General features: G+C 39.3%; 1 protein-coding gene across 2 annotated transcripts in view; it reads right to left on the reverse strand.

Annotated features, from left to right (window-relative positions):
- Positions 1-24172, reverse strand: part of RAB15 (RAB15, member RAS oncogene family) — a 72524-nt gene extending 48352 nt beyond the window's left edge. The window contains exon 1 of one of the 2 annotated variants that reach the window (XM_069082379.1): positions 23648-24172. Coding sequence is in view for 1 of the 2 variants with exons in the window: in XM_069082378.1 (XP_068938479.1) it covers positions 23648-23771 (124 nt within the window). In the remaining variant the exon portion in view is untranslated. The remainder of the gene's footprint in view (positions 1-23647) is intronic. The other variant, XM_069082378.1, reaches the window with a different exon arrangement.
- Positions 24173-24697: the final 525 nt, after the last annotated feature.

A 24697-nucleotide genomic window follows, 5' to 3' on the forward strand; every position in this document is an offset into this window, starting at 1 on the left:
CACACACACACACACACACACACACACACACACACACACACACACACACACACGGTGGTTTAGATAAAAGATTTGATATTTCAGAAGGAGGTGAAATTTAGGATTTCTGTTCTTCTTTCTTCCATATTCAATTGCTTTGGAGACTATTCCATCCTTTTCATTTTGGTTTTGCTGTCTTTTCTTTTTCGTTTCCTCCTTCATTGCTACCTTAATCAGGGTTCTTGCATCCCTGAGGCCAGGATTGTCCAGTAACACCCCTAAAGTCATTTCAGTGGTAGAAAGTCCTCTAGAAGAGTTTAGGAACTTACCACCAAGTGATATGATGTGATAGGAACAATATCCTAAGCCCTTCTCCCCCTAAGGTAGGCTGGTTTTCCCTTAAAAGGTATTGACAGTGGTAGCTAAGAATTGGAAGTTGAAGGGATACCTATCAATTGCAGAATGGCTAAACAAGCTTTGGTATATGGTTGTAATGGAATACTCAAATTTTGCTTGGGATGTGAACAATGCAAGTGAACTGGATTTAAGTGAGGGAGGACTATGCAAAGCGTCATATCCTTTTTGAGAATGAAGGACAAACAATAACAACATCATTGTGCCATAAAAAATGACAAACCAGATGATTTCAGAAAAACCTGGAAAGACTTACATGAACTGATACAAAGTGAAATGAAGACAACCAGGAGAACATTGTACACAGTAACAGCAATATTATTCAATGAAGAACTGTGAATGGCTTAGCTATTTTCAGTAATACAATGATCTAAGACAATCCCAAAAGACAAATGATGAAGCATACTATCTGTTTCTAGAGAAAGAACTGATATTGTTTAAATACAGATTGAAGCCAGCTATTTTCCACTTTCTTTCTTTTTCTTTTATTCGAGTCTTCTTGCACAAAATGACTAATATGGAAATGTTTTACATTCTTGTACATGTATTTTAAAAATCCTTCCCCCCAAAAAAAGAGGTATTGACATTATCCTCACTATATAATGGACTGAAGGAACTATTGACAGAGCTTCCTGGTTACTTGGGCACAAAACAGCCAAGACATGAGCACATAAGAGCTCTCCCTCAGGACTCTAATCACACAATAGCACAATGACCAACACCAATATAGGACAGCACATTTAGCTGAATCAAAGCTATATCCTGAAAAGAAATCCTTTTGCTGCCCTAAATGTCCTTCTCCTACTATGGCTAAGTAAACCTTTTGTTAACTCCTAGATGGGATTATTAGCATCTCATTCCCTTCCATTTTTGGACTGAAACTACCCAGAGACTGATCTGAGTCAGACCCAGGCAAATGCCATCATATAAACTGACCAGCAAATAGGCCATTTTAGGCTAGAATGTAGAGTATGTCAGGTACATGCAATAATCTGGAAAGTTATACTGGAGCCAGATTGTGACAGGTTTTAGAAGTCAATACCAATCTGAACAGTCAGGTCCAATTAGTACAAATCATTAATTCTCCTACATTATTATATTGCTATTATCATATATGGTATTATATTATTATTACTATAGTTACATTATTCAAATTTGCATTAAATGTTTCCATTGGGTTGGAACCAATAAACATATTATAACATCAAATAGTGCATATTCAAATACATTTAACTATATTCTATATTTCTTTTTTTTTGCTTTTTTTGGAGTGGGGAAAGCGGGGCAGTCAGGTTAAGTGACTTGCCCAAGGTCACATGGCCAGTAAGTGTTAAATGTCTGAGGCTGAATGTGAATTCAGGTCCTCCTGACTCCAGGGCCGATGCTATACTCACTGCACCACCTAGCCATCCCTATATTCTATATTTCTTAAAGAGATAGGTCACCATATCCTATGTCTCTTCTGCCCTTTATAGCTAAGCTCTTTGAAAGGGCCATTTACAATAGATGTCTCCATTTTCTCTCCTCTTGCTCTCTTCAACACTTTGATTACTCTATGCTGGTTGTCCTCCTACCTACTCTTGTCTATATCTTTTTCTGGATCCTCTTCCAGATTTCCCCCTGTAACCACAGGTGGCCCTCAGGGTTCTGTCCTGGACCCTCTTTTCTTCTCCCTCTACACTATTTCACTTGGTGATATCATCAGCTCTCAAGTATTTAACTACCACATCAATGCTGATGATTCTTTGACCTACCTATTCTGCTACAAACTCTCTGCTGGTCTCTAATCTTATGTCTCCAATTATTTTTCAGATATCCCATACTGGATGACATCTTATTTATTCATTTTTAGCTTTCAACATTCATTTCTACAAGATTTTGAGTTACAAATTTTCTCCCTGTCTCTCCCCTTCATCCTACCCCAAGACAGCAAGCATACTGAATAGCCCATACCCTAATATGTTCTCTCTTATGTCCTCCCCCATTCCCCCCCGCTATTTTCTCATAGGATAAGATGGATTTCTATACCCCAGTGCCTGTATATCTTATTTCCCAGTTGCATATAAAAAACAATTTTTAACATTTGTTTTTAAAACTCTGACTTCCAGATTCTTTCCCTTCTTCCCTCCTCACCCACCCCCACTGGTAAGACAAGCAATTCAATACTGGTTGTACATGTGTAGCTACACAAAACATTTCCATAGCAGTTGTATTATGAAAGACTAACTATATTTCCCTCCATCCTATCCCACTCCCCACTTATTCTATTTTCTCCTTTGACCCTATCCCTTTTCAAAAGTGTGTGCTTCTAACTACCCTCTCCCCCAATTTGCTCTCCCTTCCAAGATGCCCCCTTTTATCCCCTTCCCCCCCTACTTTCCTGTGGGGAAGGATACCCAACTGAGTGTATATGTTATTCCCTCCTTAAGCCAAGTCCAATGAGAGTAAGGTTGACTCATTCCCTTTCATGTTCCTGCTCTTCCCCTCCATTATAACAGCTTTCTCTTGCCTCTTTTATGTGAAATCATTTACCCTATTCTATCTCTTCCTTTATCCTTCTCCATATATATTCTACTCTCACCTCTTAATTTTATTTCTTAGATATCATCCCTTCACATTCAACTCATCCTGTGCCCTCTGTCTATGTATACATGTACACACACAATATGTATACATACATGTGTGAGTATACATATATATTACATATATATATTCGCTTCAACTATCCTCATACTGAGAAAAGTCTTGAGTTACAATGATAATTTTTCCATGTAGGAATGTAAATAGTTCATCTTTAATAAGTTGCTTATTATTTCTTTTTCCTGTTTACTTTCTCATGCTTCTCTTGCTTCTTATATTTGAAAGTCAAATTTTCTATTCAGCTCTGGTCTTTTCATCAAGAATGCTTGAAAGTCCTCTATTTCATTGAATGACCATATTTCCCCCTGAAGTATTATACTCAGTTTTGCTGTGTATTGGTGATTCTTGGTTTTAATCCTAGCTCCTTTGACCTCCAGATTATCATATTCCAAGCCCTTCGGTACCTCAATGTAGAAGCTGCTAGGTCTTGTGTTATTTTGATTGTGTTTCCACAATAATCAGATTGTTTCTTCCTGGCTGTTTGCAGTATTTTCTCCTTGACCTGGGAAATCTGGAATTTGGCTATAATATTCCTAGGAGTTTTCTTTTTGAGATCTTTTTCAAGAGGGAATTGGTGAATTCTTTCCATTTCTATTTTGCCCTCTGGTTCTAGAATATCAGGGCAATTTTCCTTGAGAATTTCTTGGAGGAGGATTTCTAAGTTCTTTTTTTGAGTGTGGCTTTCAGTTAAGTTCAGTAATTGTTAAATTATCTCTCCTGGATCTATTTTCCAGGTCAGTGGTTTTTCAAATGAGATATTTCATATTGCCTTCTATTTTTTCATTTGTTTGGATCTGTTTTATAGTATCTTGATTTCTCATAAAGTCATTAGCTTCCATTTGCTCCAATCTAATTTTGAAGGAATTACTTGACTTTTGAGCTTTTTGCCATGGTAGAACTCTGCTTCCAGAGTGGAAAGTGCTGTGTCCGAAATTTCTGGGGTTTTGCACAGCCGTTGTCAGAGTTTTTTCCAGGCACCTCCCTCAGAACTGTGAGGAGGCCTTTCTCTCCACAGTCTCAACAAGCTCTGCCACACCAGTATTCCTCACTCCAAGACCATCGCCTAAGACTGCAACCCAGATGCAAGCATGGCAAAGCAAGAGAATCCTGCCTCAGTGCCCGCAGAGAGATTCCTAAAAATGCCTTCTGGACAGTCACTTGGTCTCCCTACAATTGGCAGGCCTGGAGCCAGAAGCAGAAACAGCAGCAGCAGTTGCAGCTCCTGTCACCAACACTGCCCCAGGGGCAGGGGCTGGACCACACTCTTCTCTCACCCAGCATCAACAGGGTTCCCCACTGACATTTTACTTTCTCTTTGGAGTATATGGGTTGAAAAGTGTGGAAACTGCCACAGCTGCAAGTGATTTACTCTCCTGAAGTCTGCTATGACCGGTCTGGGCCAACCTGGGTCTGGACCCACACAAGACTGTGTTCAGCTCCCAGCCAGGTGCAATAGACCCTTCCTTGTTGGCCTGCCAGGCTGCCTTCAGCAGATTTGTTTCTCTCTGTCATTCTGTGGGTTCTGTAGCTCTAAAATTTGTTTAGAGGGGCAGCCAGGGGGTGCAGTGAGTAAGAGTGCCGGCCCGGTGTCAGGAGACCCGGGATCAGTTCCAGCCTCAGATACTTGGCACCTACACAAAACAACAGGCCATGTAACCTTAAGCAAGTTACTTAACCCCAATTGCTTAAGAAAAGTTTGTTTAGAGTCATATTTTACACATACTTGAGGTGGGGAGAGAGTGAGCTCAAGCAAGTTCCTGCTTTTCCTCCAACATCTTGGCTCCACCCCGCTATGACATCTTAAACTAAATATATCATAAACCTTCACACACACACACACACACACACACAAACACAAACACACCCCTTCCTTATTATTGTAGAGGATAACACCATCTTCCCAAAAAAATAACAATGCTTCATCATTCACCCTTGGACCATTATATTACTGAGAATAGCTAAGTCAGAATAGAGTACCGGCCCTGGAGTCAGGAGGATCTGAATTCAAATCTAGCCTCAGACACTTAACACAAAAACTAGCTGTGTGACCTTGGGCAGGTCACTGAACCCCAATTGCCCTCCAAAAAGCAAAAAAAAAAAAAAAAGAAAAACTACCCAGGAATTGAAACACACCCCTAGGAAGGGGAATTCACAGAAGAATGTGAACAATAGTCTTGAAAAGTGCTGCTTCTTGGGGGAGGAGTCAAGATGGTGGAGTAGAAGCAGGAACTCCCCACTGCTCTGGCTTCCACCTTCCCCAATCCATGTAAAAAGGGGGCTCTAAACAAACTTTGGAGCTGCAGAACCCACAAAATGACACAGACAAGCTAACCTCCGGCTGAGGACAGCCCGACAGGCAGGAATCGGCTAGTGCAGAGCTCTGGGAGCCGAGCCCAGCCCCAGGCTGAGGCTTTAGCCCCAAGGCGGGCCTGACCAGCCGCTGGCCTGAGGGACTCCAGATCAGCAGCAGCTGTGGCCGTTTCCAGAATTATCAACACATACATGCGAAGGACAAAGTGAGAGGTTAGTGTAGTCTGGACTTTGGGACCCAGTAAGTGGGAGTGCATGGCTTTTGCCCCCTGGGGCGAGAAGCCACTGAGACGCTGACTGTGCCAGCGCCACCTGGCAGCTTCAACTCCTGGACTGCAAAGTGTAGTGGGACCAAGTGACTAGTCTGAAGGGTAATAGCTCTTGCTTTAACCTGCTTGGATCTGGATTGCAGTCTAGGGTTGAGGTCCTGGGGCGTGTGTCCAGCTTGCCAGAGCCTGTGGAGGCCTCAGAGAGGGCACCCATCTAATACCTCTGGCAGCTGAGAAAACCCCAGCGTTTAGGATGAAAGCTCCCCTGTCTGGTGGGGGAGTCCTACTGTGGCAAAAAGCCCAGGGGTCAAGTGACTAAGGGGCGACATGACCATGCAAAGGAAACAAAGAAGACAGAAGATTCCAAAGTTAGACTTCTATTTTGTGGACAAAAAGGAGCAAAGCATGGAACAGGAGGAAGATAGTGAAGTCAGAACTCCTGCACCAAAAGCTTCAAAGGAAAATACGAGTTGGTTACAGGCCATAGAGGACCTTAAAAAGCAGATAAGAGAAAAGGAGGAAAAATTGGAAAGAGAAATGAGAATGATGCAAGAAAATTACCAAATGAGAGTCAACAGCCTGACTGAGGAAAATAACACCTTAACAAACAGACTAACTCAAATGGCAAAAGAGGCTCAAAAAGGCAATGAGGAGAATGCCTTAAAAAGCCAAATTTGCCAGATGGAAAAAGAATCTCAAAAGCTCAATGAGGAGAATCATTGTTTCAGAATTAGATTGGAGCAAATGGAAGCTAATGACTTTAGGAAAAGTCAAGACACTGTTAAACAGATCCAAACAAATGAAAAAATAGAAGGCAATATGAAATATCTCATTTGAAAAACCACTGACCTGGAAAATAGATCCAGGAGAGATAATTTAACAATTATTGGACTACCTGAAAGCCATGATCAAAGTAAGAACCTAGAAATCATCCTCCAGGAAGTTATCAAAGAAAACTGTTTTAGAACCAGAGGGCAAAATAGAGGTTGAAAGAATCCACCGATCACCTCCTGAAAAAGATCCCAAAAAGAAAACTCCTAGGAATATTATAGCCAAATTCCAGATTCCCCAGGTCAAGGAGAAAATACTGCAAACAGCCAGGAAGAAACAATTTGAGTATTGTGGAAACACAATCAAAATAACACAAGACCTAGCAGCTTCTACATTGAGGTACCGAAGGGCTTGGAATATGATAATCTGGAGGTCAAAGGAGATAGGATTAAAACCAAGAATCAACAATACACATCAAAACTGAGTATCATGTTTCAGGGGAAAATATGGTCATTCACTGGAATAGAGGACTTTCAAGCATTCTTTTTTTTTTCATAAGCAATTAGGGTTAAGTAACTTGCTCAAGGTTACATGGCCAGTTATTTCGGGGTGTGGTGCTAAGTATCTGAGCCCAGATTTGATCCCCAGGTCATCCCGACACTGGAGCCGGTGCTCTTACTCGCTGAGCCACCTGGCCACCCTTACTTTCAAGCATTCTTGCTGAAAAAAACAGAGTTGAATAGAAAATTTGACATTCAGATACAAGAAGCAAGAGAAGCATGAGAAGGTAAACAGGGAAAAGAAATCATAGGGAACTTATCAAAGTTGAACTATTAACATTCCTACATGGAAAAACAATAATTATAACTTATGAAACTTTTCTCAGTAGTTTAAGGGAATATATATATATATATATATATATACACACACACACACATATATATGTCTATATAAGAGGGTATATGGGCATATGAATACATATGTGAATGTGTGTATACATCTTTACAGGTATACATAGATAGAGGGCACAGGACCAATTTAACAAGAAGGGATGATACTTAAAAGGTGAAATTAAGAGGTGAGAGAGGAATATAATGAGAGGAGATGGGGAGAAACAGAATGGGGTAAACTATCTCATACAGAAGAGGCAAGGGAAAATGGTTACAATGGAAGGGAAGAATAGGAAGGCAAAAGGGAATGGGTCAACCTTATTCCCATTGAATTTGGCTTGAGGAGGGAATGAAATACACACTAAATAGGGTATCTCACCCTCCAGGAGAGTAGGGGGGAAGGGGATAAGAGGGGGGATGATGGAAGGGAGGGCAGGCTGGGGAGGAGGGAAGTTGGAAGCACCCCCTTTTGAAAAGGGACAGGATCAAAGTAGAGAATAGAACAAGTAGGAGGTGGGATAGGAGGGAGGGAAATATAGTCAGTCTTTTACAATATATCTTCTATGTTATTGTTTTGCATTAGCTACACGTGTACAACCTATAATGAACTGCTTATCTTCCCAGTAAGGGTGGGTGACAAGGGAGGAAGGGAATGAATCTGGAATTCAAAGTTTTAAAATCAAATATTCAAATATATACATATATATATATACATATACTATTATTAATACTATTTTACATATAATTGGGAAATAAGATATACAGGCACTGGGGCATAGTGGGAAAGTCAAAACGGGTATGGGAGAAAATATGGGAGAGAGCAGATTGGAGGAGGGGATATCCTGTGGGACTGCTATTTTGGGGCGGTGGGTAGGGGAAAAACGGGGAGAAAATTTATAACTCAAAATCTGGAGGAAATGAATGATGTAAATCAGAAGTTAATAAAGCATTTGAAAAAAAAAAGAGAGAGAATAGCTAAGTCTTTCACAGTTCTTCAGAGTTCTTCACCGAACAGTATTGCTGTTACTGTATACAATGTTTTCCTGGTTCTCTTCACTTCACTTTGCTTTGCATCGATTCATGTAACTCTTTCCAGGTTTTTCTGAAATCATCTTCCCTACTTAGGCTTGCAACCTAGGAGACATCTTGGACTCCTCACTATCTCTCACTCTCCCTATATCCACTCTAGGGGGAGTCCCCTTCTTTCCTTTGACACTGCCACCACTCTAGTGCAGGCCCTCATCACCTCACGCCTAGATTATTGCAACAGCCTGATGGTGAATCCACCTGCCTCATATCTCTCCTTGCTCTAATTCACCTTCCTTTTAGTCATTAAAGTGACATTCTTAAAGTATGTATCTGATCATGTCACACCTCACCACCCCAACTCAATAAACTCCACTGGCACCCTATTGCCTCCAAGATCAAATATAAAATGCTCTATTTGACATTCAAAGGCCTTCATAATCTAGCCCACTCACACCTCTCAAGCCTTCTTATACCTTACTCCTCCACATGTACACTTCGATCCAGTTCTACTGGTCTCCTTGCTGTTCTAAGAACAAGACACTCCACGTCTTCTCTCCAGTTCCAGGCATTTTCTCTCGCTGTTCCTCGTGCCTGGGACACTCTCCTTCACTTTGACTACTGACTTTCCTGCCTTCCTTTAAATCCCAACTAAAACCCCACCTTCATCAGGAAGCTTTCCCCAACCCCTCCTAATTCTAGGGCCTTCCTTCCATTAGTTATTTATGATTTATCCTGTATATAGCTTGCTTTGTATATATTCGTTTGCATGTTGTTTCCCCCATTGGATTGTAGCCTCCTTGAGGGCAGGCACTATCTTTAGCTTCTTTTTTGTGTTCTCAGCACTTAGCACAATGCCTTGAATATAATGTTTGTTGATTGATTGGTTGATTAATCATTTTAAGTGATTCATTATTCACACTTATTGGAATCTGGAGATTTATGAGCACTGGAGTGACATGGTCAAATCTGTGCTTTAGAAATATCCATTTGGCATCTGTGTGGAAGACAGAGTGGCACCTAGAAGGCTACTGCAATAGTCCAAGGGCAAAGTGATGAGGATTTGAATTAGAGTGGTAGTAGTGTGAGTAGAGAGAAGCATAGTGATGTAAAAGACATTGTAGAGGACAGGAACAAGATTTGTCAAATGATTGGATATGCTATGGGAAGGAAAGTGAGAAATAAAGGCTAATAGTGAAGTTGTAAACCTATAAACGTGAATTATATGGAACCCACAGACCCATTATCTGGATACCATAGACTGAAACAGTTAAATTCAAAAAGAGAGAGGATGATAATGAGTTTGAAATCCAGTCTGAAATATCCAATAGACTATAGCCAGATAGGTAAAACTGGGAGTAATGAGGAGGAGCAGGAAAAGAAAAAGGAGGAAAACAAAGAGGAGGAGGAGCAGAAGGAGGAGGAAGAGGAGGAGGAGATGAGGTCAATGAGAAAGTATGGAGAAAGAAAGAATGGGGAGAAGATACCCAGAGCCAGGTATAATTTTTCTAGTTAAGTATATGGTCACTACACATTTATACAATTAGATAGAGAGTTATCAGTGGTATTGGTATATGTAAAGGAGCAACTGTTTTAAGGAGGAGAGGCAGATTCAGGAACTATAGGTTGAGGGGGAAGAATTTTGATTGAAGAAAAAAATGTCCTGTTCAGTCCCTTACTCAGGATGCTCACTTATTCTGTATGGAGAGAGGAAACATGATATATGGAAAAGAGTGGTCTTTGAATTTGGAGGGTCTTGGAATCAAATAGCACCTGAAACACATTCTAGTTATATTCACTTAAGCTCTTTTACCCTCACTTTCATGATTAGTAAAATGGGGATAATAATATTTGTAATTCCAACCTCATGAGGTTTAAACAAATGAAATGATCCAGCTATCATCTCTATGCAGATGATTTCCCAGATATGTCTATCTGGGTTGTATATGTGTATCAATTAGATATAGATATATAGATGGCGGAGCAGCAGGTGACAGTGTCTGAAGTCACAAAGACTCATCTTCCTGAGTTCAAATCCAGTTCAAACACTTACTAGCTGTGTGACACTGGGCAAGTCATTTAATCCTGTTTCCTTCAGTTTTCTCCTCTGTAAAATGAGCTGGAGAAGGAAATGGCAAAATACTATGGTATTTTTGCCAAGAAAACCACAAACAGGTCATGAAGAGTCAGACATGATTAAATGACTAAACAGTGACAAAAATATAGATGATATGGATAAATCTCTAATTAAATAAAACCCTAATCTCTCTCCTGAGCTACAGTCCCACATCATCAACTGCCCTTTGGAAGTCTCAAACTGAATATCCTTTGGCAAGTAAAACTCAATGTGGCCAAAATAGAACTCAATATCCCCGCCACCACCCCCTTCTCCTTTTCCCAACTTTTCCAAGCTCACAAACATAGTATTATCCACAACTTCTTTCTTGCATTCATCCCCATATCCAATCTGTTGCCAAGTCTCATTGTTTCTACCTTTACAACATCTCTTGACCCCTTCTCTCTACTCAGACAGTCTCTCATCATCTAACTCTGGAACTATTCTTTTTCTGTTGGGGTTTTTTTTTTTGTTTTGTGTTTTGTTTTTTGAGGGTGGAAGGCAAGGCAATTGGGGTTAAGTGACTTGCCCAAGGTCACACAGCTAGTTAAGTGTCAAGTGTCTGAGGCTGGATTTGAACTCAGGTTCTCCTGACTTCAAGGCCAGTGCTCTATTCACTGCACCACCTAGCTGCCCCCTGGAACTATTCTTAATAATATTCTGGCTGCCTCCCTGCCTCAAGTCCTTCCCCTATCTAATCCATTCAGCTGCCAAAGTGATTTTCCTAAAGTACAGGTCTGACCATGTCACCTTCCCTACTAGTGTCTCTCTCCAACCTCCAGGATCCAATGTAAAAATCCTGTTTGACATTTAAAACTGTTGTCACTTGGCCCCTCCTTACCTTTCTTATCTTCTTATATTTTACTCCCACATCCCTTATATTTTACAACCACATGCTTTATGATCCATCTACATTTGAGCACTGACTGTTCCTCATACACACACAGCACTCCATCTCCCAAGTCGGTGCCTCTGTACTGGCTGACAGACATGCCTGGGATGCTTTCCCTCTTCACCTCCCCCTCCTGGCTTTCCTGTCTTTCTTCAAGACTCAGCTCAAATCCTACCTTTAACAGGAGGACTCGGTTGTCCCTAGAAAGTAAATAGCTCCATGTTTTTGGCACCAGGCTAGTGTATAATGGTCAGACCTAATCTAGAGAATAATAGCTTCAAGATTACTTAAGTGCTTGATGATAGTGTTTTGTTGAAAGTCTACATTCTGTCCTTTATACTCTACTTGTTCACTTAACCATTTCTTTTCTAAACTTGGGAATTAGAAAATTAGAAAGTAGAACTTGGAGACCATGAATCCTTTTCCAGACCCTTATCTTGTTACTTGACCATACCCCCAAGAGGAATAGCAATCTAAAAACTGGTGAGGGGAATGAATGGCTTCAGAAAAACCTGGGAAGTCAGATGAACTGATGCAAAATAAAGTGAGTAGAACCAGAAGAATGTTGCACATATTAAAAGCAATAGTTTGATGATCAATTGTGAAAGACTTAGCTACTCTGGCTCAAGACACTGCCAAAGGATCCATGACAAAAAATGCTACATACTTCCAGAGAAAGAAATGATAAAATCTGACGGCAAATTGAAGCATACTTTTTTCACTTTATTTTTCTTGGGGTGTGTATGTTTGCTGTTTTGCAACATGGCTAATATAAAAATATGTTTTGCACGATTTCATATATATAATTTTTTTTTTTTGCTTTTTTGGAGGGCAATTGGAGTTAAGTGACTTGCCCAAGGTCACATGGCTAGGGTTTTTTTTTTTTGGTGTGTACAGGTCCTCCTGACTCCAGGGCTGGTGCTCAATTCACTGCGCCACCTAGCCACCCCCTCATATATATAATTGACATCATATTGCTTACCTTCACAAAGGACGGAAAAGGCACAGGAGAAAGGGAGAGAATTTGGAATTCAAAATTTTAAAAGATGAATGTTAAAAAAAACTTTAACGTAATTAGGAAAAATTTAACAAAATATTTTTTTAATAGAGGAATAAAATAAAAATAAAGAGGACTAACAAAAAGATGGTCCAGGCAGAGCTAAGATTTGAAAGAGAGGAGGCTGTAGGCAAAACTACAGACTCAAGAGGAGTAGGAATGTTCTTCGCCTTCTATACCCACAGGGTTTAAGACACATCAAAGGACTTTCTTGGGGGAAAGTTGGGGAGGAGAGGAGGAGAGAAGAAAATGTTCTATCCTTATTATGGTCATAACACCACAACCCTGTCCTATTAGTACTACCAGGAAGCTCATTTCTTTTTTTCTATGGTATATGTCTGGACAATGATTTAAAAAAAAAAATTTCTCAGGAATGGATGTTTCCCACCTACATTCTCTGGACCAGATAAATGTTCTTGTGACTCTTCCATTCTCCTTATCCTCCTTCAAAATAGACTGCTTCACAGAAAACTGGGAAAGAATTTTTACAACTAGAATCTCTGATAAAGGCCTCATTTCTAAAATATATAGAGAACTGAGTCAAATCTACAAGAATATAAGTCATTCCCCAACTGATAAATGGTCAAAGGATATGAACGGGCAGTTTTCAGAGGAAGAAATTAGAGCTATCTATAGTCATTATGAAAAAATGCTATAAAACACTATTGATTAGAGATGCAAATCAAAACAACTCTGAGGTACCCCATTACACCTATCAAATTGGCTAATATGACAAAACAGGAAAATAATAAATGTTGGAGAAGATGTGGGAAAGTTGGAACACTAATTCATCATTGGTAGTGCTGTCAGCTAATCTAACCATTCTGGAGAGCAATTTGGAAATATGCCCAAAGGGCTATAAAAATGTGCATAGCCTTTGACCCAGCAATATCACTTCTAGGTCTGCATCCCAAAGGACCATAAAAATGGGAAAAGGACCCACATCTACAAAAATATTTATAGCAGCTCTTTTGGTGGTGGACAAGAACTGGAAATCGAGGGGATGACTGTCAATTGGGTAATAGCTGAATAAGTTGTGGTATATGACTATAAAGGACTATAATGGTGCTATAAGAAATGATGAACAGGCAGACTTCAGAAAAACCTAGAAAGACATACATGACTGATGCTGAGTGAAGTGAGCAGAACCAGGAGAACATTGTACACAATAACAGCCACAGTGTGCAATGACTGATTTTGATAGACTTAGACCTTCTCAGCAATGCAAGCAAGGACTTGAAACAATTTCAAAGGACTCATGATAGAAAATGCCATCCATATCCAGAAAAAGAACTATGGAGTCTGAATGCCGAGTGAAACAGACTATTTTCTTTTTTGTTTTGTTTTGTTTTTCTTTGTCATGGTTTCTTCCATTCATTATAATTCTTCTATGCAACATGACTAATATGAAAATGTGTTTAATAGGAATATATGTGTAGAGACGATATCAGATTGCATGCCATCTTAGGAAGGGAATGGGAAGGGGAAAAATTTTTAAACTTATGGAAGGAATGTTGAAAACTAAAAATAAATAAACTAATAAAAAAAAATACACACACACAAAAAATAGACTGCTTCAGTCTTTTTGCCAAATACCTAGGCAAGCAGTTATTACTGTGTGTCACTTTCACATCCACAGTCCCTTTTAGATTTTCACCCTCTGCGTGTGTTTTGCTCCCCATCTCCCTACTAATGGACTATCTTTGGGTATATGTAAGCAGCTAGGCATCAGAGTAGATAGAGTCTTGGCCTTGGGAGTCAGAAAGACCAGGATCCTTCCTCAGGCATTTATTAGAAGTATGACCTCGGGCAAATCACCTTACCCTCTGTCAACCTGTTTCTTCATCTGTAAAGTGAGGATAATAAAAGCACCTACCTTCTTGGGTTTTTTGAGGCTCAAATGAGATAATATATGTAAAATGCTCAGTAAAACTTAAAGCACTATGTAAATATTAGCTATTATTTTACATACCCTGAGGACTTCTAGCTAAAATGGTTCCATGATGGGTAATAGAGGAGTCCTTTCCATTTTTTCCCCTGAAGCACCTCCATATATACTCCATCAAAAATCTAACAAGGTTACCAACCAGATCATATAATGAATTTTTTTAAAAAGTGTGGGGTGGAGAGCAATAGTAAGCTTCTTTATCCAGCCCAGAATTGGACAACAGGACAGCCAGAATTTTGTGGGCCCTAGGAAAGTAACCCTGAAAGAAAAGTTAGCACAAGCTCAGGGTAAACATTGATTTTTGTCTGTGGAAAATTTTTCCAATTTCATGTAATTAGAATTTTCCATTTTATCTTCTTCTATGTTTCTCCCTATTAAGTCTGGTCATAAACTCTTTCCCTAGCCATAGTAATGAAAGATAACATTCCTCCTTGCTCCTATAATTTGTTTATGATAAGAACTTTTCCATCTAGCTCATGCTCCCATCTGAAGCTCATTTATGTCAAACTATTTTCCAGGTTTCCCAGCAGTTTTTGTTGAATGGTGAGTCCTTATACCAGTAGTTAGGGTTTGAGGGTTTAACCCAGTGTTGTTGTATTAATTTGGTATCTATTCTATTCTACTGACTGACTTTTCTATTTTTTTTAATTAAGTACCAAACAGTTTTAATGACTACTATATAGTTTGAGATCCAGTACTTCTAGGCGCCTATCCTTCCTATTTTTTTCATTATCTCCACAAAGAATCTTGATCTTAAAAAAAAAAATCTTGATCTTTTGTTTCTCCAGATGAATTTTATTTTTTTTAACTCTTTAAAGTAATCTTTTAGTATTTTGATATAGCATTGAACAAGAAAATTAACCTAAGTAGCACTGTAGTCTTATATCAACATGGCCAGACCTTGAACAGTTATTATCTCTCCAATGCTATGTTATTTACAAAAGCAAAAAAAAAAAAAACCCACACATTTTAAAAAGCAGGGGTATCAATCACAATCTCAGACAAGGTAATTTATTTTATTTCATTCTCTACATAGCCTGTAAGTATAATATAGCTTCTTTATTTATTTTAATCATGTCTATTTATACTATCACCTTATTTGAGATAGTGATTACAATCTTTGCTTTTTAAAATTCACTTGAAACATAATAAATGCTTCTCCAGCACCTAATTTTATTTATTTATTTAAAAAAAATTTTTTTTGCCTTTTTTTTTGGAGAGCAATCGGGGTTGTGACTTGCCCAAGGTCACATGGCTAGTTTTTGTGTTAAGTTTTGAGGCCAGATTTGAACTCAGGTCCTCCTGACTCCAGGGCCAGTGCTCTATTCACTGTACCACCTAGCCGCCCCAATATTTATTTATTTATTTGCTTTTTTGGAGGGGGGATGGCAGGGCAATTGGGGTTAAGTGACTTGCCCCCTAGCTGCCCCACCAGCACCTAATTTTAACTCTTAATGCATCTTTATGTTTGAGATGTGCTTTTGTAAATTATGAACATAATTTTGAAGTGATAGTAACTATTCATGATTTTCTCATGCTAATATAAAATGACAATGCTACATAGATTAATTTACTTGTTCAATGCCATATCAATAAAACTACAAAAAGATCACAGGTACACACACATATACATATACACACATCATATATGTGAATTGAAAACTTAAAGGAAAAAGATTTAGGGAGAAGTGGACAACAAAACTGTAGTAGGTGTGAAACTCAATGTATCTTTTTAAAGATTTAAATAGATCTAACAAAAAGATAAACAGGAAAAAAAATCTAAGAACTTTGAATTGAATTGATGTGATAGATATGATATATCTCTGGCAATTACTGAATTGTAATAAAAAGGAAGACACATGTTAGGGCATTAAAAAAATCCAGAAAGAAATGCAGAAAAGCAGAAATATTAAACATATCCTTTACTGACCACAATATAATAAAAATTATATTCAATAAAGGGTCTTAAAGAAAGTATTAAGCTTAACTGAACATGAAACAATGTAATCCTAAAGAATTCATGGATCCAGGAAGAAATTACAGAAATAGAAAATTTCATCAAGGGACAACTAGAGGACAGCACACCAAAACTTTTAGCATGCAGTCAAAATAATCCTGAGGGGAAAAAATTATACACATACACATTTTCATCAACAACATATATGTGTGCATATATATATTTGCATATGTATGTGTGTGTATTTATATACACATATATATGGAGAGAGAGGGAAAGAGAGAAGAAAAATAAAGTTAGGCATGAACATTTTTAAAAGTAGAAAACCAACAACTTTTAAAACACCAAAATAGAAATTCTGAAAAACAAATATGAAATTAACAAAGTTGAAAGCAAAAGAAAGCCCACTGAACTGGCAACTAAAATGAGAAGCTGACTTTTGGGGAAAAAAATACAGTAGAATAGAAGAGTTAAATAATTAGCTAGTCTGATCTTAGGAGAATAAAACCAAAATGTCAGTTTCAAACAATTAAAAAAGACAATTTATAACAACAAAAGAAAAAATAAAGAATATTATTAGGAACTATTTTGCTGAATTTTGTGGAGGGAGGGAGTGAGGGGGATTGGGTATCTCTATCTTGCCCAAGCTGGATCTGTAGAGGCTACTCATGGGCCTGACCCCACCACTGATCTGTTATTAACCTGCTATTTCTGACCTGGGCTGGTTTTGCCAGCAATTAACCATATGGTATAGACACCTGACTGACTTTAGCTCACTATACCTCAGAACTCCAAAATTCAAGCAATCTACCAGCCTCAGCCTCTCCAGTAGCAGGGATAATAGGCATAAGACATCATGCCCAGCTATTTTGCTGAATGTTATGTCAACAAAATCAACAATTTAAATGAAATGGATAAATACTACAAACAAAAAAACAGTGAACTACCCAGATTATTAGAACAAATAGAGAATAAATATTAATTTCAGAAAAAGAAATTGAATAAGACATAATTGAACTGCCAAAGGAAAAAAAAAACACAGAGGCAGATGAATTTACAAGTGAATTTGACCAAACATTCAAAGAAAATTTAATTCCAATATTACACAAACTGTTGCAAAAATAGGAAAATAAAAGATCCTAATAAATTCTTTCTATAAACAAATGTGGTCTTGATATCTAAACCAAGTAGGATCAAATCAGAGAAAGAAAAATATAAACCATTATCTCTAATGAATATTAACAGAAAATTTTTAAGTAAGATATCAGCAAAGAGGTCACAGCAACACATCAAAAATGTTGTGTATTATAACTAGGTAGAATTTATACCAGGAATACAAAGTTGGTAAATATTTTTAAAACTATGGGAGTAATATATTAATAACCAAAACAAAGTCAGATGATTATATTAATAATGAAAAAAGGCAAAATACAATACTCATTTTTGCTCAAAATACCAAAATTCTTGGGAAAAAACAGATCTTGACTTAATATGATAAATATTATCTACTTACAACCAAGAGCCAGTGTTACATGTAATAAAGATAAACTAAAAATCTTTTCAATATGATCGGAGATGTTCATTATTATTGAACATAGTAACAGAAATGCTAGTAATAGCAATAGAACAAAAGAAATTGAAGTTTTGCATTTTGCAGATGACATGATAGTCTACATCTAGAATCCCAAAAGGCAACTAAAAATGGACTGAAAAAAATTTCATCAAAGTAGCAAGATATAAAAGAAACCCAAAGAAATCATCAGTCTTTTTTAAATGTTACCAACCAAAACCAGTAAGAGAAATGTTAAAGACAAATTCTATTCAAAATATCTACCAGATGTATGAAAAATGTATTAGTCCACCTACTAAAACAGTTATGAATACAATAGAACACTCTACAGAAAAAAAAGAGAGACTTCAATAATCAAAGAGATATAAATTGCCTATGAGTTGGGCATGACAATATAAAAAAAAACAGCAATACTACTTAAACTTACTTATTAAGTGCTATGTCATTTAGAGGAGGTGGCTAAGTGGCTCAATGGATAAATTGCTGGGCCTGGAGTCAGGAAAACCTGACTTCAAATTCAGCCTCAGCATATTCACCAACTATGGGACCCAAAGCAAGTCACTTAGCCTCTGTTTGTTCTAATTCACTGGAGAAGAAAATGGTAAAACACTCCAATACCCTTGCTAAAAAAAAACAACAACAAGAAAACCATAGGGTTTCTGGGTCACGAAGAGTTGGATACAACTCAACAACAACAACAGCAATAAATGTTGATTAAACTTATCAAAGGGTTACTTTGTAGAGCTAGAGAAAAATAATAAAATTCACCTGGGTGAACAAATGAAGAATGTCCTACAAAATACTGAAAAAATTTGGAGAGAAGGGAACCTTAAAATACCAGATCTCTACTACGAAGCAGTAATCCTCAACTATATTTATCAGATTACCTAATATGATAATAAAAAAAAGGTGGGATCATAAATGTTGGAGAAGTTTTGGGGAAATTGGAACACTGATGCATTGTTGGTAGAGTTGTGAACTGATTCAACCATTCTGAAGAGCAATTTGGAACTATGCCCAAAGGCAACCAAACTGCATATATTGTTTGATCCAACAATACCACTCCTAGGTCTGTATCCCAAAGAGATCACAAAAAAAGGGGGGGAAAGGACACACATGTACAAAAATGTTTATAACAATTCTTTTTGTGGTGGCAAAGAATCGGAAATTGAAGGGATGTCCATCAATTGGAGAATGGATGAACAAGTTGTGGTACATGAATGTAAGGGAATACTATAAGAAATGATGGGCAGGCAGATTTCAGAAAAACCTAGAAAGACTTATATAAACTGATGCTGTGAGCAAAAAACCAGGAGAATGTTGTACACTGTAACAGCTAGATTATATGGTGATGAACTTTGATATATTTAGCTCTTCTCAGCCATACAACAATTTAAGACAATTCTAAAAGACTCATGATGAAAAATGCTATATATGGAGTCTGAATGCAGATTGAAGCCTACTACTTTCTTTTTTTCCCTTTCTCTTTTTTGGTCTGTTTCTTCTTTCACATGACTAATGTGGAAATGTTTAATATTATTGTACTTGTATAGCCTATGTCAAATTGTATGTCATCTTGGGGAGGGGAGAGAGAAAAATATTTAGAACTCAAAATCTTATAAAAGTGAATGTTGAAAACAAATAAAAAAGGAACGAAACCATAAATAAAGAGAGAACTGAATTCTTTTTTAAAAAAAGTTTTGTTCTGTTTTTTAAAGATCAAAGCAAGATCCAAAAGCAATGAATATCATAGCATGGTGTTAAAAAAAAAATCAAATGGCCCTAATTATTGAAGGACCTACTTTTAAAAAAAAAAGCTGCTGGGAAAACAGGAAAGTTTTCTATCAGAAATTAAGACTAGATCAACATCTCACACTATATACTAAAATAAGCTATAAATGGATATATATAACCTAGATATAAAGAGTTAAGTCAAATATACAAAGGTTTTGTGAAAGCAAAACCAATTAAGACACAAATAACTAGAGAAAAGATTATTAGCAATTATCTCTAATAAAGGTTTGATATCCACAGTATATAACACTATGCTATGATATTCACTGCTTTTGGATCTTGCTTTCACTGCCTATCTCCTATAACTGCAACATTCTCTCCTTATCTCAACCTCCAGGATTCCCTGGCTTCCATCAAATTTCAGTCAGAGTCTTACCTTCTGCAAGAAGTCTTTCTCAATCCTTAATACAGTGCCTTCCCTCTGAGATTATCTCCAATATATTCTGAATATATCTTATTTGTACATAGCTGCTGCAAGTTCTCTCCTCCTTTAGGCCATGGACTCTTTGAAATCAGGGGCTGGTTTGCTTTTTTTGTTTGTTTGTTTTTTAACTTTCTTTGTATCCTCAATGCCTGGCATAGTCCCTGAATAAATGCTTGTTAACTTATCAAAAGAAGAAACACAAGCAATCGACAGTCATATGAAAAATATGTTCTGAATCACCAATAAATGAAATGCAAATTTAAAACAGTTTTGAGGGTTCTACCTCCCACCCACCAGATTGGCAAAGATAACAAAAAAGGAAAATGTCAATTGTTGGAAAGGCTGTGGGAGGACAGGCACACCAATTCACTATTGGTGGAGCTGTGAACTGATCCAGCCATTCTGGAAAGTAATTCAGAACTATGTTCAAAAAGTCACTAAATTGTCCCTAAATTCTGATTCAGTCATATCACTCTTAAGCACATACCCTCCAAACAGACCAAAGACAGAGGAAAAGGCCCCGTGTGTATAAAAATATTTACAGCAATACTTCTTGCTATAACAAAACCTGATGATGTCCATCAGTTGGGGAATGGATGAACAAATTATGGCACATGAAGGTTGTGGTACTGTAAGAAAAGATAAAAGGGAATTCAGAGAATTGAGGTGAGGGGAGGGTAAGAATAGGGACTTGTGATTTCATTGGTTTAGGGAACTCCTGGTTGAGGAAACTCCTGGTACCAATGCAGGTCGGTAGCTTCTGTGAAGCTTAATCTTAGAGAGATGCTTAGATTACTTATGAGGTCAAGTGACTTGCCTAAGGAGTCAGTATGAGTCAGAGGCAGGACTTGAACCCATGGTTCAATATTCAAACATCATGCTTCGTCTTCTCTATCTAATGAATGGGAAGAGGAAAAGAGGGGGAGGGAAGGAGAGTAGGGAGAGAGGGGAGGAAAGCAGGAGAGGAGGAAAGAAAAAGAGGGAGAGGAGAGAGGGAGAAGGGGAGAAGAGAGGGAAAGATCAGTGAAACATTTTTTAAAAACTTCACAGGAGAGAACAGAAGGTAGTTCAGAGGAAACAAACAGAACAGCTTTTAAAATAATATAGTTTTTATATCCTTTAAAAAGTTGTTTAGAGTTTTGAGGTTTCATATACAGTCCTCTTTTTCTGTTCTTCAGCATATAAGGAAATGGTAATGTTGGTAGTGTTTGTCAAATTCAGAATGATAAAAAAAAATAATAACACGTATGCCTTGGGAATTCAAACTCTCTCCGTTGTCCCATTCTAGCTCCACCTTCCATCACTACTTCTCAAGTCTTCCAACCCAATCCTTCAGTGGATTCTACAGTTCCCTCAAGCTTATTTGTATATCTCTTCTCCCTTTCATAGTCAAAAGTACTGGGAAAAGCTTTCTACACTCATTGTTTTTACTTTTCCTCCCAATAGTTCCTCAGCCCCTCGTTCCAAATCATTGTTCTCTCGAAGGTTACCAAAGATATCTGTCTTAAATGCAACCTTTTCTCAGTCCTTATCCTACTCTACCTGACCAAGTTGACTACCATTACTCCTGAATACTCTCTCTTTTCTGGGTTGTCATGACATTATTCTCTCTTGACTCATCTCTTGCCTACTTGGCTGCTCATATTCAGTTTTCTTTGCTGTTGTATCTCACCTCATAACTGTGAATGTTTCCCAAGACTCTGTTCTGGGCCCTCTTCTCTTCTCTATATATACCTTCTTGGTGATCTCATCAGCTCCTGTAGATTCAAATATCATCTCTATGCAGATGACTCCCAGATTTGTATATCCACTACTAATCTCTCTCATTCCCCAATCCCACATCAATATTAGTGTTGCTGGTTTGGCATTTTTAAATGGATGTCCTGAAGATATCTTAAACATATCCAAAATAACTCATCTTTCCTCAAACACACACCTCTTTTTAACTGTCCTGTCTCTATTGAGGGCACCACAATCTTTCTAGTCACCCAGATTTGAAGCTCGAAGTCATCCTTCTTTCCTCACATTCCTCCACTCTGCCCAACCTTCAAATAGCTGCCAAATATTATCAATTCTACCTCCACGATAAATCTTAAATTTAACCCCTTTTCAGATGACCTGCACTCTATCTGAAGTCATTATCATCTCTTGCCCATACTATTGGTGTCTCTGATATCAAGCTTCTAGGTGGCACAGTGGGCCTGGAAACAGGAAGACATAGGTTAAAATCTAGTCTCAGATACTAATGGACTCTTGGGCAAATCACTTAGCCTCTGTCTGCCTCAGTTTCCTCATCTGTAAAATAGTGATTATAATAACACCTACCTTCCCAGGGTTGTTTTAAGGATCAAATGATGTAATATTTACAAAGCACTTATCACATAGGAGTTGTTTAATAATGCTTGTTTCATTCCTACCATTTCCAATCCATCCTCCACATAGCTGCCAAAGTGATATTATTACAGCACAGGTCTGACCATGTCATTCTCCTGCTCAGAAAAGCTCCCATAGTTCTTTATTGCCTCTAGGTTAAAATACTAACGTCTCTCCTTTTGGCATTTAGAGCCCTTTACAATCTGGCTCCAGGCTTATTACTCATTACTCCCCCATTCATTTAAGGTCTGTTCCAACCAAACTGGCCTACTTGCTTGCTATTCCTCACAAATAATACTCCATTATCCGTTTTCCTGTCTCTGCATAGGCTATCCTCAATGCCTGAAATGCACTCCTCCTCACCTCTTAGAATCCCCAGCTTCCTCCAAAGCTCAGCTCACCGTATCACCTCCTACATGAGGCCTTCCTTCCTAATGTTCCCAACTGTTCATGTCCCCTTCCCCCCTCTCCCATTACTTTGTATTTCCTTTCCATATATTTTGTATGTGTACAGGTTGTTTCCCTGTGATAGAATAGGAAATCCTTGAGGCAGGGACGTTTTGGTTGTTTTTTTTTTCCTTTGTATACCCTGGGCCTCCTTTTAAAATGCTTTGGTACATAGTAGGCACTTAAGTAATTCTTGTTGATTGATTCTCAGTAAACCATTCAAGCACTGTGGATATCCCATCCCTTCCCAAAGACCCAAAGTCTCAAATTGAGCCGCAGCATCTTTTGTGCCCTTGGTTTGGTCTCCAGAAAAACATGCTCTCTACACTGAGAATGCCACTACGGGGGATATAAAGTTCAGGGCCCTATAAATTGCAGGCCATCTGTGAGAGAAGGGAAGCTATACACTGACGCTTTTCTATTCTCTTGGGTTCATCACACCATGGCTTGTTTCTCTGCAACAGCCCAGCTAGGGAGACAAAAATTCACCAGCCCCTAATTTCCATTACTGAAGCATTTATTTCCCTAACCTCCTGCCTTCCAGTCTCAGAAGGGTTTGATCACAGCTGACCACCGGGAGGGGGGAGGAGAGGAAGCGCCTACCCAGCTTTCCATCCATTCATTCGGGTGCAGCGCTTCCCGGGCTACCCGGCAGAGGGAGCAGCCCCCTTGTCGCCCCTCCTGCGGGGCAATCTCCCCTAGCTGGGGCACTACTGTCCCTGCCAAACGCTCCCACTCTTGCTCGCTCTCCCGCAGCCACCGCCCCTTACCGATGGTGGAGATATGGGAAGAGTGGAACTCGTTGTCCGTGAAGCGGCACAGGAGGCAAGTCTTGCCGACCCCAGAATCCCCGATCAGAAGCAGCCGGAAAAGCACATCGTACTGCTTCGCCATGGCTCGGGCCGGGAGGCTGCGGGACGGCCCGGGAGGGGAGGGGAGGTAGAGTGGACCCGCCAGGGAAAGCAGGTTAGCCCTGCTCTGCTGGGGCTGTTCCCGCCGCAGGCGCGGACAGCATCGTGGACTGCGCCCCGGGAGGATGCTTGCAGCTGCGGGCCGGGGCTGTCCTGACCCTGGGGGCCGGGGCTCTCCGCCTGCGCTCCGTGTTTCTCGGGGCGCCTCTGTTCTAGCTCCCCTCGATGCAGGAGAAAGAAGCCCGCGAAGGGGCCACGGCCAGAGCTCCGCGCTCTTGATGCTGGCCGTGGGAGGAGAAACGCCCGCCTGCCTGGCGCGGCGGAGGATGCAGCAGCAGCAGCAGCAGCGGCAGCGGCAGCGGCAGCAGCAGCAACTCCTGCCCGCCCCTTCCTCCTCTTCGCCCGGAGGAGCGCAGGGAGAGGGGGCGGGGGAGCTGAGAGAGTGGCGGGCTGCGACTGGGGGAAATGAAGGGACAGTGCAGAGGGGCGCAGGTTGGATGGGAGTGGGGTGACCCGGGAGCTAAGAGGGACGGTGGCGTGCAGGTTAATAGAATGAAGGCACCCACTGACTGCCGGCGTTACTACCCCTCTCTGCTATTTTGGAGACATCAGAGGAAACGCATTTTTGAAGAAATAATGAGAGCACCAAGGAAGATGCAGATGTGGGATTGGAGAGAAAATCTTGGGTTTAGGACTTCTGGTTCCTACCAAATGCTGCTTTATATTTTCATCAACCGTCTTCCAACACCTACCTCCGTTTTTACTTTGCTAGCCCTACTAGGACCGAAACCAATCTGCAAGAATCTGGCCTTTCACAGCCATCTACCTACATGGCTTGAGCAGGTATGCAGGGTTTCATCCTTACTCGGATGTCATTGTGGATTCCAACCATGGCTTATTTGGGTTCAT

Source organism: Petaurus breviceps, unplaced genomic scaffold (genome assembly GCF_028583685.1).
Source record: "Petaurus breviceps papuanus isolate PSGF00001 unplaced genomic scaffold, PetGlider_PUasm1.0 164, whole genome shotgun sequence".
Lineage (NCBI taxonomy): Eukaryota > Metazoa > Chordata > Mammalia > Diprotodontia > Petauridae > Petaurus > Petaurus breviceps.